The 13,603-nt window shown below is 34.9% G+C and overlaps 2 protein-coding genes across 6 annotated transcripts in view; both read left to right on the forward strand.

Moving 5' to 3' along the window:
- The window catches only part of LOC120475650 (uncharacterized), a 33,483-nt gene extending 27,929 nt beyond the window's left edge, over nucleotides 1-5,554 (forward strand). For all 3 annotated transcript variants that reach the window (XM_089120482.1, XM_089120488.1, XM_089120484.1), the window contains 4 exons: nucleotides 185-358; nucleotides 1,638-1,799; nucleotides 4,155-4,252; nucleotides 4,668-5,554. In XM_089120482.1, the coding sequence (XP_088976608.1) occupies nucleotides 185-358; nucleotides 1,638-1,799; nucleotides 4,155-4,215 (397 nt within the window). In that variant the 3' untranslated portion in view covers nucleotides 4,216-4,252; nucleotides 4,668-5,554. The remainder of the gene's footprint in view (nucleotides 1-184; nucleotides 359-1,637; nucleotides 1,800-4,154; nucleotides 4,253-4,667) is intronic.
- Nucleotides 5,555-6,668: 1,114 nt separating this feature from the next.
- LOC120475661 (uncharacterized) overlaps nucleotides 6,669-13,603 on the forward strand; it is a 45,075-nt gene continuing 38,140 nt past the window's right edge. For all 3 annotated transcript variants that reach the window (XM_089120458.1, XM_089120461.1, XM_089120467.1), the window contains exons 1-7: nucleotides 6,669-6,713; nucleotides 8,199-8,353; nucleotides 10,718-10,822; nucleotides 11,038-11,136; nucleotides 11,462-11,566; nucleotides 11,777-11,875; nucleotides 13,386-13,484. In XM_089120458.1, coding sequence (XP_088976584.1) covers nucleotides 8,331-8,353; nucleotides 10,718-10,822; nucleotides 11,038-11,136; nucleotides 11,462-11,566; nucleotides 11,777-11,875; nucleotides 13,386-13,484 — 530 coding nt within the window. In that variant the 5' untranslated portion in view covers nucleotides 6,669-6,713; nucleotides 8,199-8,330. The remainder of the gene's footprint in view (nucleotides 6,714-8,198; nucleotides 8,354-10,717; nucleotides 10,823-11,037; nucleotides 11,137-11,461; nucleotides 11,567-11,776; nucleotides 11,876-13,385; nucleotides 13,485-13,603) is intronic.

The following is a 13,603-nucleotide window of genomic DNA, read 5'->3' on the forward strand; positions in this document are numbered from 1 at the left end:
TTAAATGTAATGTAATAATATTTAATTTTCAAATTAATGTATTATAATTATTCATTTATTATTTGTTCTTGATCTCTTAATCTAACGCACATTTGATGAAACATATACTTCTTTTGTCTTTTTGTTTAGTGTGGGTTTAGCATTTTACTGAATCTGGCTCATTGTCTTCTCTTTCTGTCTTCAGTCTGTGTGGATGCAGTATTACAGAGGAACAGTGTCTGAGTTTGAGTTCATCTTTGTGTTTAAACCTTTCACACCTGAGAGAGCTGGACCTCAGTGGGAATAAACTAGAAAACAAAGGAGTAAAGCACTTATGTGACATACTGAAGGATTCACACTGTAAACTGGAGAGATTGAGGTGGGTAATATTCACCTACAACAGTTTCAACTAAGACACTTGTATACTGTAACTTGTAACTGTAGTATACACTTAATATTATTTATGCACTGAACTGAAAATTCTGCGTCAAAACTGAAATAAAAAATTCAGGATGCACACAGGATGCAAACTAGAAATTTATAATCAATTAATTAATCAAACTTTATTAATAACCAACACACAAATATATAAAATTGAGTTATACAAACAAGATAAATCTGAGCTGTACAAACGTTTAAATTGCACCTAAGGCGAGTTTTAAATCAACTTTTTAATAACAGAATAGTTTCTGCTCCAGTTTGTTAGTGGAATATTAACATTTAAACAATTAATGGTAATAACTTGTTTTCATGACTGATTTATTCAAACATAACCTGTTTTTAAGATGTCTTCATTTATATAGTTTAAGTAAAAATATAACTAATATGTAAAACAGTGCATATATTAAGCAAAATGCTCTTCTCTCTATGTTTATGAGTTTATGGACATTGAACAGCTTTCTTAAGGTAAAAGTAACATTAGTCTAGCCAAGCTGTTTTAGTGACGTCTTTACCCGGGTTGAAACACTGAAGGATTACATGAGACAGGATTAATTTTAATAAAGTTGTAATGTATCTTTCAACATATCTTCTGGTGTTCACCCATGTTTATTTTGTGCTGTAACTAATAGTAAAGAGGAGATGACCGATTCATTTGCAATTGATCTCCGCTTGAACTGAGGCTCTACAGCGATCCGTCATGGTGCATTACGAGTGCCATCATTTAATTTTGGGATTTTGTTATAAAATCGACAGTATTTTAAAGTTAAGACTTTTCTTCATATTAAATGTAACAAAGCTTTTTGCCATTATTGGATGGCAGGCATGCTACAAATACAAACAAGTTAAATACAAAAGTTTTGTTCAAGCATTTAAACAGCACAGACTCAAAGATTTTAGATCTAGGAAACCATATCATTACTGATTTAAATGAAAAATAAAAAGAACACGGTCAATCCAGAGCTAGTGTCCACACAGCTGACATGTTGAACTGTTGTATCTTATCCACGTTGTGTGAAATATTTGCTGAACACAAAGCGTGCCATTGGAGAAGTGCTAATTAAACGTCTGTTTCAGTCACTCATTTAGAAACCGTTTAGTTTCGTTACATCCCTACTGAATATCTTATGAAACGTTCACATTGCTCACCTTTTTCAGATGTTTGTGATCTGGTAAATGTAAGATGATCTCTCTTCTTCTGTCTGTCTGTCTCTGTCTAGCCTAAAGGACTGTGGCATTACAGATGTTTCAGCTTTAACTCAGTCTTTGTCTAAAACACAAGCACTGAAGTTTTTAAAAGAGCTTGATCTGAGAAACAATAAGATAGATTACAAATGGATGCGGCTCAAGAACGTGATACAAGACTCAAACTGTAAACTGAGGTGAGTACATGTCTAAAATAGAGCTTTTCCCCTCTGAATCTGATACTGTACGACCCCAGCTTTATGAAACAATATCTGCTTTATTAATTGCTTTAGTAGAAAATGATTACAATTTGATATAAAATCAGTACAAATGGGGTCAACTCCAGTATAGGAATCGATTATTGTTAGGCTATCTGAAATCACTCACTTGTTAACCGATTCTCTATAGTGGATGGCAGTTGAGTGCTCTGTATAAGCATGCAAGGGGTGAATGAAATGAAGCGAGGAATTCAGACACTTGTATTTCATAGAAACTTTTTCACATTCATTTTTCCTACATGTAGCTTATACTTTAGACATAGAAAAGCCAATAGTAGCCTACTTGAGTTTATACATATGTAATAGTTAGTTTAATTGATGTTATATGAATGCAATAAATATAGATTTGGTTTCCCATGGAAACCTTGTGTTCATAATCATTAAAATAACCATTAATCATAAAAAATATCATCAAGAATACGCACATAAGTGTACATTGTTGTAAGTATTTTTGTATGTATTGAATTCATTTTTAATATCTTTACCTCTCCTGGCCAACCTTTTAACACAATGATCATGCGTGTTTAGCGCCATCACCCGACTATTATAAGAAGATTCATTAAACTAGAATACCTTCTTTCTTGTTTATTTATATTCAATCACAGCTGTTTTTCGTGACGTTTCCCTCTGTAAAATTAGGTTTCACAAAAGCTGCCAATGTTCATAGCGCATCAATTAAGTCATTAAATCAAAAGTGTGCGGTTGAACACACAAGGGAACACTAAGGCTTAGTGTTGAGGGAAAATAAATCAGTTAAGTGTTTAACAAATGCAATCTTGTATTAATCCTGACCCTGTTGTGATGTAAAGTAAATGGAGTCGATATAGATTAAATATAGTTAAATATGGAGTCGAGGACTCTATTCCTTCGGCTCATGCGGTGGGAGTTGGGAGTCTGAGTCAACTACAAAAAGCCTGGAATCAAAATGTTTAATAAAAAAGGGTATTTTCCTCCTTTTCACAACACTCTTCAGCATTTCTGCCTTTACACTGACTCGCTAGAACTCATATCAATATAAATCATGTTTAAAATGCATTGTTTTTTTAAACAAATATTCTCATTTACTAACCTTTGTGTATAGTGTAAATCTTCTTGCAAATGTTCGTAAACAAATCGTGTTTTATAAATTCCTTAATTTTATTGTAAACGTATGAAAAAATGTGAGCACGTCTTTAGAGAGCATGATACATTTGCTGAGAGTGAAGATCATTTGGGAGTGTTTTTATGCAAATTTCTAACTTAAACGATTAGTTCACTTTTGAAAAAACTTTTGCTGATAATTTACTCACCCCCATGTCATCCAAGATGTCCATGTCTTTCTTTCCTCAGTCGAAAAGAAATTAAGGTTTTTGATGAAAACATTCCAGGATTTTCCTCCTTATAATGGACTTCCATGGGAACCAGGTCCAACCGAGGTCCAAACGACAGTTAATAACTGTTTCAGATGCAGCTTCAAATGTTTTTAAACGACACCAGACGATGAATAAGGGTCTTATCATGCGAAACGATCGGTTATTTCAAAGCTTATTCCAAAAATGTAACTTTTCTAAGGACAAATGCTAGCCTTGTAATATACTGTGAGGCACGTTTGCAACGTCACGTAATACGTAATTACGTTCAAAAGGTCACGGGCGACGTAGCCGGAAGTACAGAATCAAAATCGTCCGACATCGTTGTTTTACCTTTTAATTCCTTTTTTGTAAACGGCGTTTGAGTTAGTTTTCACGTTCAACCTATGCGTTCAACTTGTAAACACCTCGGTTGTTCTCTGACTCTGTACTTCTGGTTACGTCGCCCGTGACCTTTTGAACGTAATTACGTATTATGTGACGTTACAAACGCGCCTCACAGAATAGAGCATGGCTAGCATTTGTCCTTAGAAAAGTTACATTTTTGGAATAAGCTTTGAAATAACCGATCGTTTCGCATGATAAGACCCTTGTTCATCGTCTGGTGTCGTTTAAAAACATTTGAAGCTGCATCTGAAACTGTTATTAACTGTCGATTGGACCTCGGTTGGACCTGGTTCCCATGAAAGTCCATTATAAGGAGAAAAATCCTGGAATGTTTTCATCAAAAACCTTAATTTCTTTTCGACTGAGGAAAGAAAGACATGGACATCTTGGATGATATGGGGGTGAGTAAATTATCAGCAAAAGTTTTTTTAAAAGTGAACTAATCCTTTAAGGCATGTAGTCATTCATTCATTTAGTATTATTTGCAACTTGTTTCACCCAATCACTGATCATTTTCTTTTCTGATTCCTCATTTCAGCCTAGACAAGGAAGGCTGGATGTGGGCTTTAGATGGATGGTTTACATCTAAATCTCAGTAGACAGTGAAATCAACAGGAACTGCCCCGTCATCATGAGGTAAGAAATCATGAAGAGCCTCACTATATTACTGTCTTTATCAGAATATTTTTATGTGTCTGATGATGTGGTGTCTCTATACAGCTAAATCTAAAATATACCTTTCAAATATGAACTCGACTGAGAATACAAGCACAAAAAAATAAACTCGATAGTATGAGTTTTAAACCTTTGCTAAAAAAACAGAAAGTAACACTTTGCAGCACTTACGTTATGAAGTCGGTGTGTTCATACACATGCATTTATCTGAAAGAAAAAAAATGGCATTGTTTTATGTTATTTTAGTTTATACTAGCTCTTATGTATCATTTAAAAATAATTGCTAATGCACTCCTGTGTTAAGAGATTCGGACTTCTGAATGAAATGATACAGCATTAGTAGAAACATGCAACTGATAGTTTTGTTTGTTAACAGGAGGAACACAAGAGGATGAAGCTCAGTCTGTTCAGAGATCAGACGGGTCCAAAAAACACAAATTTGGTTCTTCAGTAAAAGACCTACAGGAATAATGGTGTTGGAATTAAACTCGTCCTTAACTCATCCTTATCTTAGAGCTGATTTAGCAAATCAAAATTAGCACACAACTCTATCCAATTATGTCCATTGAAAGTGAAATTCTAAAATGTAATAGTAAAACCATTTCTTGAATGCATCTGTCGTTTTGTATATCATTAATACCATACTTTCATTTTACATTTCTACACATTTTAGAAATGATAACTTATTTTAAGTTGTATTAAGTCAGATATGTGATCTGATAATGCACCTCTCCATCCATCCTCAGAAGAGTCACTATAATACTGTATCTAGAGAGGATACATTAATATGTGTGATAATGTGATGTCTGTACAGCAAAATCTAAAATATTCATTATTCAGATATGGACTTTTCTGATTTGAGAATATGGGCACAAATTGTAAATGTAGACTACCTGATTAATATAAACATTTTTTAATTTTCTGAATTTTTGTGATCGCTATTATGCAAAATCGTCATGTCCATGTCCTCATTTTTGTGCGTGTTGAAATTCTGTTGCAGTTATATGTAGTGATTGAATTTTATAATCTTCAACTGTAGCCTACATTGTTGTTCCGGAGCCATATTACAAGATTCACCTACACTTTACTAGAACCTGAATTCATTTCAGAAACACCTCAGTGACTACTTTGTAACCATCTATGCGGGAGAACAGCTGATTTACCTTATTCGTTAATACGTGACTGGTATAGATAGTAAATTTTATATTGTATGCTTATGTGGCATTTTAATTGCATCTGTATATAATTTAATGCCAAAATCTACCATTTCTCTTGCTTTTTTGTGGGCCTATTATAAAACTAGTAGCCTAATTTGTTAAATTATCGAATAAATTGTAATGATTGCATTTAGTTTGGCCAAATCTATGCCAAATGAAATGTGCTGACTGCGCTGTTACTTTACAGAGATTATGTAGGCCTAATTATAAGGCAACTAAATAAAATAACAGGGTTGAATTTCACCCTTAAATCAGTGCGTCTGATTTATCAACCGGTCCTTTAGTGCCGTTTTGAATAAATACAGAAACAGTTTTTTAACAACTGCCTGTGTGTTATTCACAAAGTGTCTATACTAAGTGTATGTCAGTGGGCTAGACTCATTTTATGTTTGTTTAAATGAAACTGAAAGTGTTTTAGACAAACGGAGAACATTCAACATCAAGTAGGCCTAATAAAAATTAAAAATTAGTTTAAATTGGCATTAAACCAATTTGAGGCATATAGGCTATGTGAGGGAATATTCTGTCCTTGTAGCTACATCTCACAATTGGTTTGCTGACATCGTGATTTGCACATGATAAAGATCTGATTAACACAAATTAATTCAAGGCTGACTGAAAATTCAAGACACATATGATGATGTTAGAAAGACCAGTCTTTACGGTAACACTTTACAATGAGGTTCATTAGTTAACATTAGTTAACTACATTAGTTAACATGTACTAAGAATAAACAATACTTCTTCAGCATTTATTAATCTTAGTTAATATTAATTCCAACATTTACTAATACATTATTAAAAATCAAAGGTTGTATTAGTTAACATTAGTTAATGCACTGTGAACTAACATGAACACACAATGAACAGCTGTATTTATATTAACTAACATTAACAAAGATTAATAAACACTGTAACTAATGCTTTGCTCATTGTTAGTTAATGCATTTACTAATGTTAACTAATGAACCTTATTGTAAAGTGTTACCGTCTTTACCATGAACAAATCTAGGCTTTAAAACTCGTAAAATTTAATTTATATTAAATTAAATTTTAATTATATTTATTTACATTTAATGTATAACAGGACAGTGTTGGAAATGGCAAAAGTCACTTATGGGTGTAATCATGTGACTAAAAGTAAACGTGTGAAAGAGAAACCATTTTGCAAATCGTCTCTGATGGTCCAGATCAACGTGCTGCAAGTAAGTTTATTTATTTATTTATTAAAAACTTCCTCAATTGATAATTACATTAAAAAAACAGGCAGGACTAATGGCTTTTCAATAAGTATTTAATATGGCATTTTTTAAATTCCTTCCTTTTATTTTTGGCTGTTATTTATGATGAAATCAAAATGTAAAGCAATCAGGAAACCAGACCTCAGGCGCGTGGTGTTTGATACTTCGTGTCATATCAAATGTAGCTACTAGCTAGCAATGTCAGCAACAAATAGAAGATTTGGGTTCAAGTTGCACAATAACCTATATTAAAAATGTCCCTTGAATCAGAATAAATCCTCGAATTATGTTGTTCTTTAAAATCCTAATGACATCTGCGAAACATTCGTGTTGGTTCTGTTCTGTTTACCCTATTATTGCTGCTCTTATCCATGCATGAATGCGCATGTTCTTGCCCAAATCAGTACCGTCAACGTCAGTCCAAACTATGCTAATTGTCAATCGCATTTGACGACAGAGAACCTGACAGAAAGTTAATTTTTGAGTAAACTATCCCTTTATGAAGCTTATGGAGGATAAGACTTAGTGTTAGTGTATCTGAAGGCAAAACAAAAAAAAAACAACTAAGGAATAAAGTGAAAGGAAAAAGTGTCATGCTTCTCAGTTACAACTAAAAAAGTGTAGTGATGAAGGTCTTTTTGGCTGATGGTGTGTATAAACATTGGGGATCTGCCAGGTGTCACAACTTGTAGATACCCGTTTTAAAATTGTTGTTACTCAAAGAGTATGACAAGATCACGGAAAATGATAACTTCAGCACACGGAAGTAGCTATTCACAGCAATAGCCTACGGCCACATTTATAGCCGGGCGGGTATTTAGAGGAAGTTTTTGATGCTCCAGACCGACGTGGTGCAACCGCAGCCTTGGTTTTTTAAACGTCCTCAGTTACAGTGATTGATATTTACGTTAAAGAACAGGTGCTTTTTCATTACAGTACTACGAGGCATTTTATCCTTCCTTTTATTTTTGGCTGTTATTTTGTGGTGATGCAAAATCGAAAGCATCTAACGGGAAGTCATAGCACGTGGTGAATGATGCTTATGTATTTTTGTTTGTCAAATGTAACAAACGCCAGCTATAATTATAATTTCCGTTCACATAGCACAATAAACTATATTAAAAATTGTAACTGTGGGAGTATACTTGAAATTAATTGCCTACAATAAATTCTGAGCACGTGATCAAGTGATGTGAAATCAAATGAAAAGATATGGTTCGTTGTTGGTGGATGGGTAAATATGAGGGTAAATCCATATAAAACTGCACAATATTGATCCAGTGTTGAAAAATGTGTTTCTCCTTGTTATGTTTTTATTTTGTTATTTATTATTTGAAATGCACCTAAACATTTGGTTACACCCATGTTTTTATTTTATTTTATTTCTTTATTTTTATGCAGATTGTTTATTATCACAAAACTCATAATTATTCCTCTCATAATATTTAGGTCATGTCCAGGTCATGATGAGCTGCTGAATGTCTTCAACACATATCGATCCCAGTGCTGATCTGTTTTCAATGGCGGTTTAGCTGCAGTGTCAGAGGAGCGAGGAAATCACTCTCTCTCTCTCTCTCTAAGATGAATCTCTCGGAGAAACCGAGGTAAGACAGTGTCTGTTTTCAGACCAAATGAAGTGTTAAAATTGTAACACTGTTACGGTAAGGTAGAGTATTTGTCATAACGTTTTAGTTCTATTTCTCAAACAGTCATCATTAATCAACAATCATAAACTTTGAGTATACAATTTATTACAGTATATTTTTTACTGAAATCATAATAAGCTAATGTACAATCCAGCTCCATCATTAAAGGTATAGTTCACCCAAAAGTTTTATTTCTGTCATCATTTATTCACCCACAACCTGTGAGTTTCGTTCTTGTGTTGAACACAAAAGAACAACATATTTCGAAGAATGCTGGTAACCAGACAGTGGACAGTGGCCTTTGACTTCCATAGGAAAAAAAAGAAATACTATGGAAGTCAATGGCTACCATCAACTGTTTGGTTTCCGACACTCTTCAAAGTCTTCTTTTGTGTTCAAGAGCAGTTCTGGCAGGTCACGTTAGTCAACTCGCATCAGCTGACTCTCAGCTGATCCATGTCTACTTATAACACGACGCCTATCACTGTATTTAAGCTCCTTCAATATTATTAGCAGCTATCGCATTTATCAGGATCGAATTATCCTCCTCCATCCCCAGCTCCTCCTCTCGTCCAGTCAGGATTGATTGCCCTTTGAATCAGAATAAATCCTCGAATTATGTTGTTCTTTAAAATCTTGAATGAATGATATTTGCAAAACATTCATGTTGGTTCTGTTCTGTTTACCCTACTTCAATCCTAACTGTATGCTAATTGTCAATCACATTTGACGCTGGTGGTCCTGACAGAAAGTTAATTTATTATGTCAGGTAAATGTAAGATCAGTTCAAAGATAATAAATACATAACATGAATGAAATGACTCCTGGTGGCTCTCAGCATTCACAGGCTGATCTGAGATACAGAAAGGCCCTGAGCCCCTACCTACATCTTATTATATAGACAGGAACTTCTTTTGCATGGAAACATGTGCTAACAATGGTCATTTGCATCCAGAGGTTACATCTTTTGAGAACAGGACGGTTTAACCATCCCACCCTCCTTTGTGTGTATGTTATCTCTAAACTTTTAAAACACTTATTACCTTTTGGTTTACTTATTTGGAAATGAGACATTTATACCGGTCACATTTCGAATGAAATTACACATATTCAACTCGATGATAACCATTCACATTAAACCATTTAGATTCTTGGGTACGTTTTTGTTGATCTTCGCATCAGGAAGTCGGAGTGGGGGGATGAGGGAAAGAAATGTAGGTTAGGTGAGACTTTTGTAGGATTATCTGACCTGCAGGCAATACATCATCAGCATAAAGTATTGTGCAAGATTTTTGAAAGAGGGGCGTTCTTAAGTTTAAACATAATGAAAAATTGTGTTCATTTACTTTTATTAATTTTAAGCATTTAATGTGTAATAAATACATTTTTAGTATTTTTTGGTAAATTTGATCATTTTATATGTAATAAACACTTTAAGTGGGCTATTTAAAAAGTGTTAGGATGTTTATTTACGTTAAATTATATTTTTTATAAACGTACGAAAGTGTGATGTCAAATTGTTTGTGTGCGAGTAAAAAGAATTCGCCAGCAGCCGTTCAAAAAATAAATAAAAAAACAGAATTCGTCCGCGGTTAAACAACTAAAAATCAAGTCTATTCTTGGTGTGTCTCTAGAGTCAGGCCTTAGTTTCAGTGGTCATGTCAAAGCAATAACTAAAGCATACTATCATTTAAAAAAATATTGCAAGAATTAGATGCTTTGTTTCCAGTCAAGACTTGTGCATGCTTTCATCACCAGCAGGGTGGATTACTGTAATCCTGACTCCTCACTGGACTTCCTAAAAAGACCATAAGACAGTTGCAGCTCATAGAGAATGTAGAACCAGAAAATATGAACATATCACACCAGTCCTCCGGTCTTTACACTAGCTCGCAGTTACATATATGATTGATTTTGAAGTATTATTACTGGTATATAAATCACTCAATGGCCTATGACCTCATTATACTGCAGAGAGAGTCTGCTTTTAATTGTTATGCCAGCCGCAGCTGGAACCAGCTTCTAGAAGAGATCAGATGTGCTCATTCAGTAACCACATTCAAATCCAGACTCAAAACACATCATGTCAGCTGTGCATTGAATGAATGAGCACTGTGGCTTTGTTCGTCCAACTGTTTGCACTTTGAATTACCATTGTGTATGAAAAGTGCTATATAAATAAACTTGCCTTGGTGATGAAATGCATTGTTCATGACTCAATGTCTCCTTTTAATTCGAGTGAAGAATAATAATGAATGGTTTTAATAAAGCATTCATATATTTTACTGAGAAACCTTCTTTTTTCCCCCATTTTGTCACTAGTGAAATATTAGACTCACACGTGTCCAGCTCTGTGTCTGTGAAGAGTGACCATTCAAAAAATGATGGACCAACCTTCAGTGAGAAAAAAACATCATCTACCAAAATGTATTTAATGGGTTTCTTATTGTTGCTACACATACTGAAAAACTTAGCAGATCTTTTCAGTGTAAGAGCAGGCGGAGAGTTCAAAGAAAGCCTCCTTTGCTCTAGTTTTTTTCCATCTACCCATCTAATTACCATATTAAACCTTTTTCAAATGAGACTGAAGTACTGTATCTCCTAGTAAAGTGCTTTTTCTTCTCTTGTCTCTTTGTTATTAGAGTAAGAGCAGGCTCATATTTGTCCTCTGTGTCTATGACGAGTGACCAGTCAAAAGATGATGGACCAACCTTCCGTGAGAAAACACCATATAACAAAAGGTATTTCATCTGTTTCTCCAAGCATCTTACAGGCGATCCATTGATTCATTATTATTAAATAAGTAAAATCGGTCATCACATCTAACTGTCACGAGATGTGTGTCTAAACTGTTTTAATTATTTTTATTCAGTAAAGCACTTTGAATTACTATTGTGTATGAAAAGTGCTATATCAATAAACTTGCCTGGCCTTGGTGATGAAATGCATTGTTCATGACTAAATGTCTCCTTTTAATTCGAGTGAAGAATACTAATGAATGGTTTTAATAAAGCATTCATATATTTTACTGAGGAACCTTCTTTTTTTCCCCCATTTTGTCACTAGTGAAATATTAGACTCACACGTGTCCAGCTCTGTGTCTGTGAAGAGTGACCATTCAAAAAATGATGGACCAACCTTCAGTGAGAAAAAAACATCATCTACCAAAAGGTATTTAATGGGTTTCTTATTGTTGCTACACATACTGAAAAACTTAGCAGATCTTTTCAGTGTAAGAGCAGGCGGAGAGTTCAAAGAAAGCCTCCTTTGCTCTAGTTTTTTTCCATCTACCCATCTAATTACCATATTAAACCTTTTTCAAATGAGACTGAAGTATCTCCTAGTAAAGTGTTTTTTCTTCTCTTGTCTCTTTGTCATTAGTGAAAGATCATCCTCACATTTGTCCTCTGTGTCTATGAAGAGTGACCAGTCAAAAGATGATGGACCAACCTTCAGTGAGAAAACACCATATAACAAAAGGTATTTCATCTGTTTCTCCAAGCATCTTACAGGCGATCCATTGATTCATTATTATTATTAAATAAGTAAAATCGGTCATCACATCTAAGAGCAGGCGGAGAGTTCAAAGAAAGCCACCTTTGCTCAATAGATTATAAAGTTTTTACTATATTTACTATAAAATACAGTATTAAATGTGTTTTGTGGCCTTATTTTAGAAACTTTCATCTTAAGTTTTTTCAATCACCACGCATAAATAAAATTCTCTAAAAATACAAACATGTACATACATGTTGCTCACATATTATGGTAGCCCTGTCTCTGCTAAATAGAGTGTAATTTCACCCGTGCCATTAATATGTTTATAAGCAACCGAAAAAAGCAAAAATGTCAGGGCATGTCAAAACATCTCAAGGACCTCGAACACACCTGACCCCAGAGAGTTTATGGATTTCTTAAGGCCTCATTATGCTTCTGCGTCAACTCCACGGCGTAGCTACGTCGTCACCACTACGGCGTCGTGGCCGTTTTATGCTTCTCCGTGAGGTTGTGGTGCATCGCGGTGCATTTCGCCGCCAGAACGCTAGGGGGGTTCGCGAATCTCTTTGGTTTCGTGCGCCGCGAGCGAAAGAGAGAGAATGTTGTTTTTGCAGCTGTCAGCTGGAGCTTATCGACGTTGAATAACGAGACGACACAAACTTTATCCCCACAGAATCAACACGGATGTCCAGGGCCCGTTCCACCCATAGACAGTAAAATAAAGGTTCCACCCGAGCTACCATAACGATACCTGTTCGGAATGACTTGAAGGATTTTTTTCAGTCTCCACATGGAACTGTGCTATGGCAGGATAATGTGTCCCGTGGCAGACTTGGTTAGTACTGTATTATCAATGATGTAACCGTGAACATTGTATTGAAAATAAACAACAAACTGTGTTTCAAAACAAACGTTGATTTATTGATTGATTGAAGTTTATTGCGAGCAAAAAAGAAAGAAAAGAATACAGACATATATATTAACAATGAAATAAAACAGTTTATTTTTCATTTAATTCTTTATTTACTTTCTTTATACGAGTATTATAATTATCAGAACGAGGGTGCAAATGTTAAAAATAGCGCTAATAGCGGGAGGGGGAATCGGAAAAGCTACACTCCTGAATTTATGTATAATCTGACCAATCAAAGCCCTTGCTGCCTGCGTCGCCACGACGCGTAGTTACAAATTTTCGGAGGTGCACGTCGAGCTACGGCGGAGGGGTCGGAGAGGGGTTCGCGTCGACGGATAGGGGTCTGCGGGGGTACGCCGTCGATTCGACGCAGAAGCATAAAACAGGCTTTATTGTTGCTACATATACTGAAAAACTTAGCATATCTTTTCAGTGTAAGAGCAGGCAGAGAGTTCAAAGAAAGCCTCCTTTGCTCTAGTTTTTTCAATCTACCCATCTAATTACCATATTAAACCTTTTTCAAATGAGACTGAAGTATCTCCTAGTAAAGTGCTTTTTCTTCTCTTGTCTCTTTATTAGAGTAAGATCAGGCTCACGTTTGTCCTCTGTGTCTATGAAGAGTGACCAGTCAAAAGATGATGGACCAACCTTCAGTGAGAAAACACCATATAACAAAAGGTATTTCATCTGTTTCTCCAAGCATCTTACAGGCGATCCATTGATTCATTATTATTAAATAAGTAAAATCGGTCATCACATCTAACTGTCACGAGATGTGTGTCTAAACTGTTTTAATT

This window comes from Pimephales promelas, chromosome 2, assembly GCF_988280905.1.
Source record: "Pimephales promelas chromosome 2, fPimPro1.hap1.1, whole genome shotgun sequence".
Lineage (NCBI taxonomy): Eukaryota > Metazoa > Chordata > Actinopteri > Cypriniformes > Leuciscidae > Pimephales > Pimephales promelas.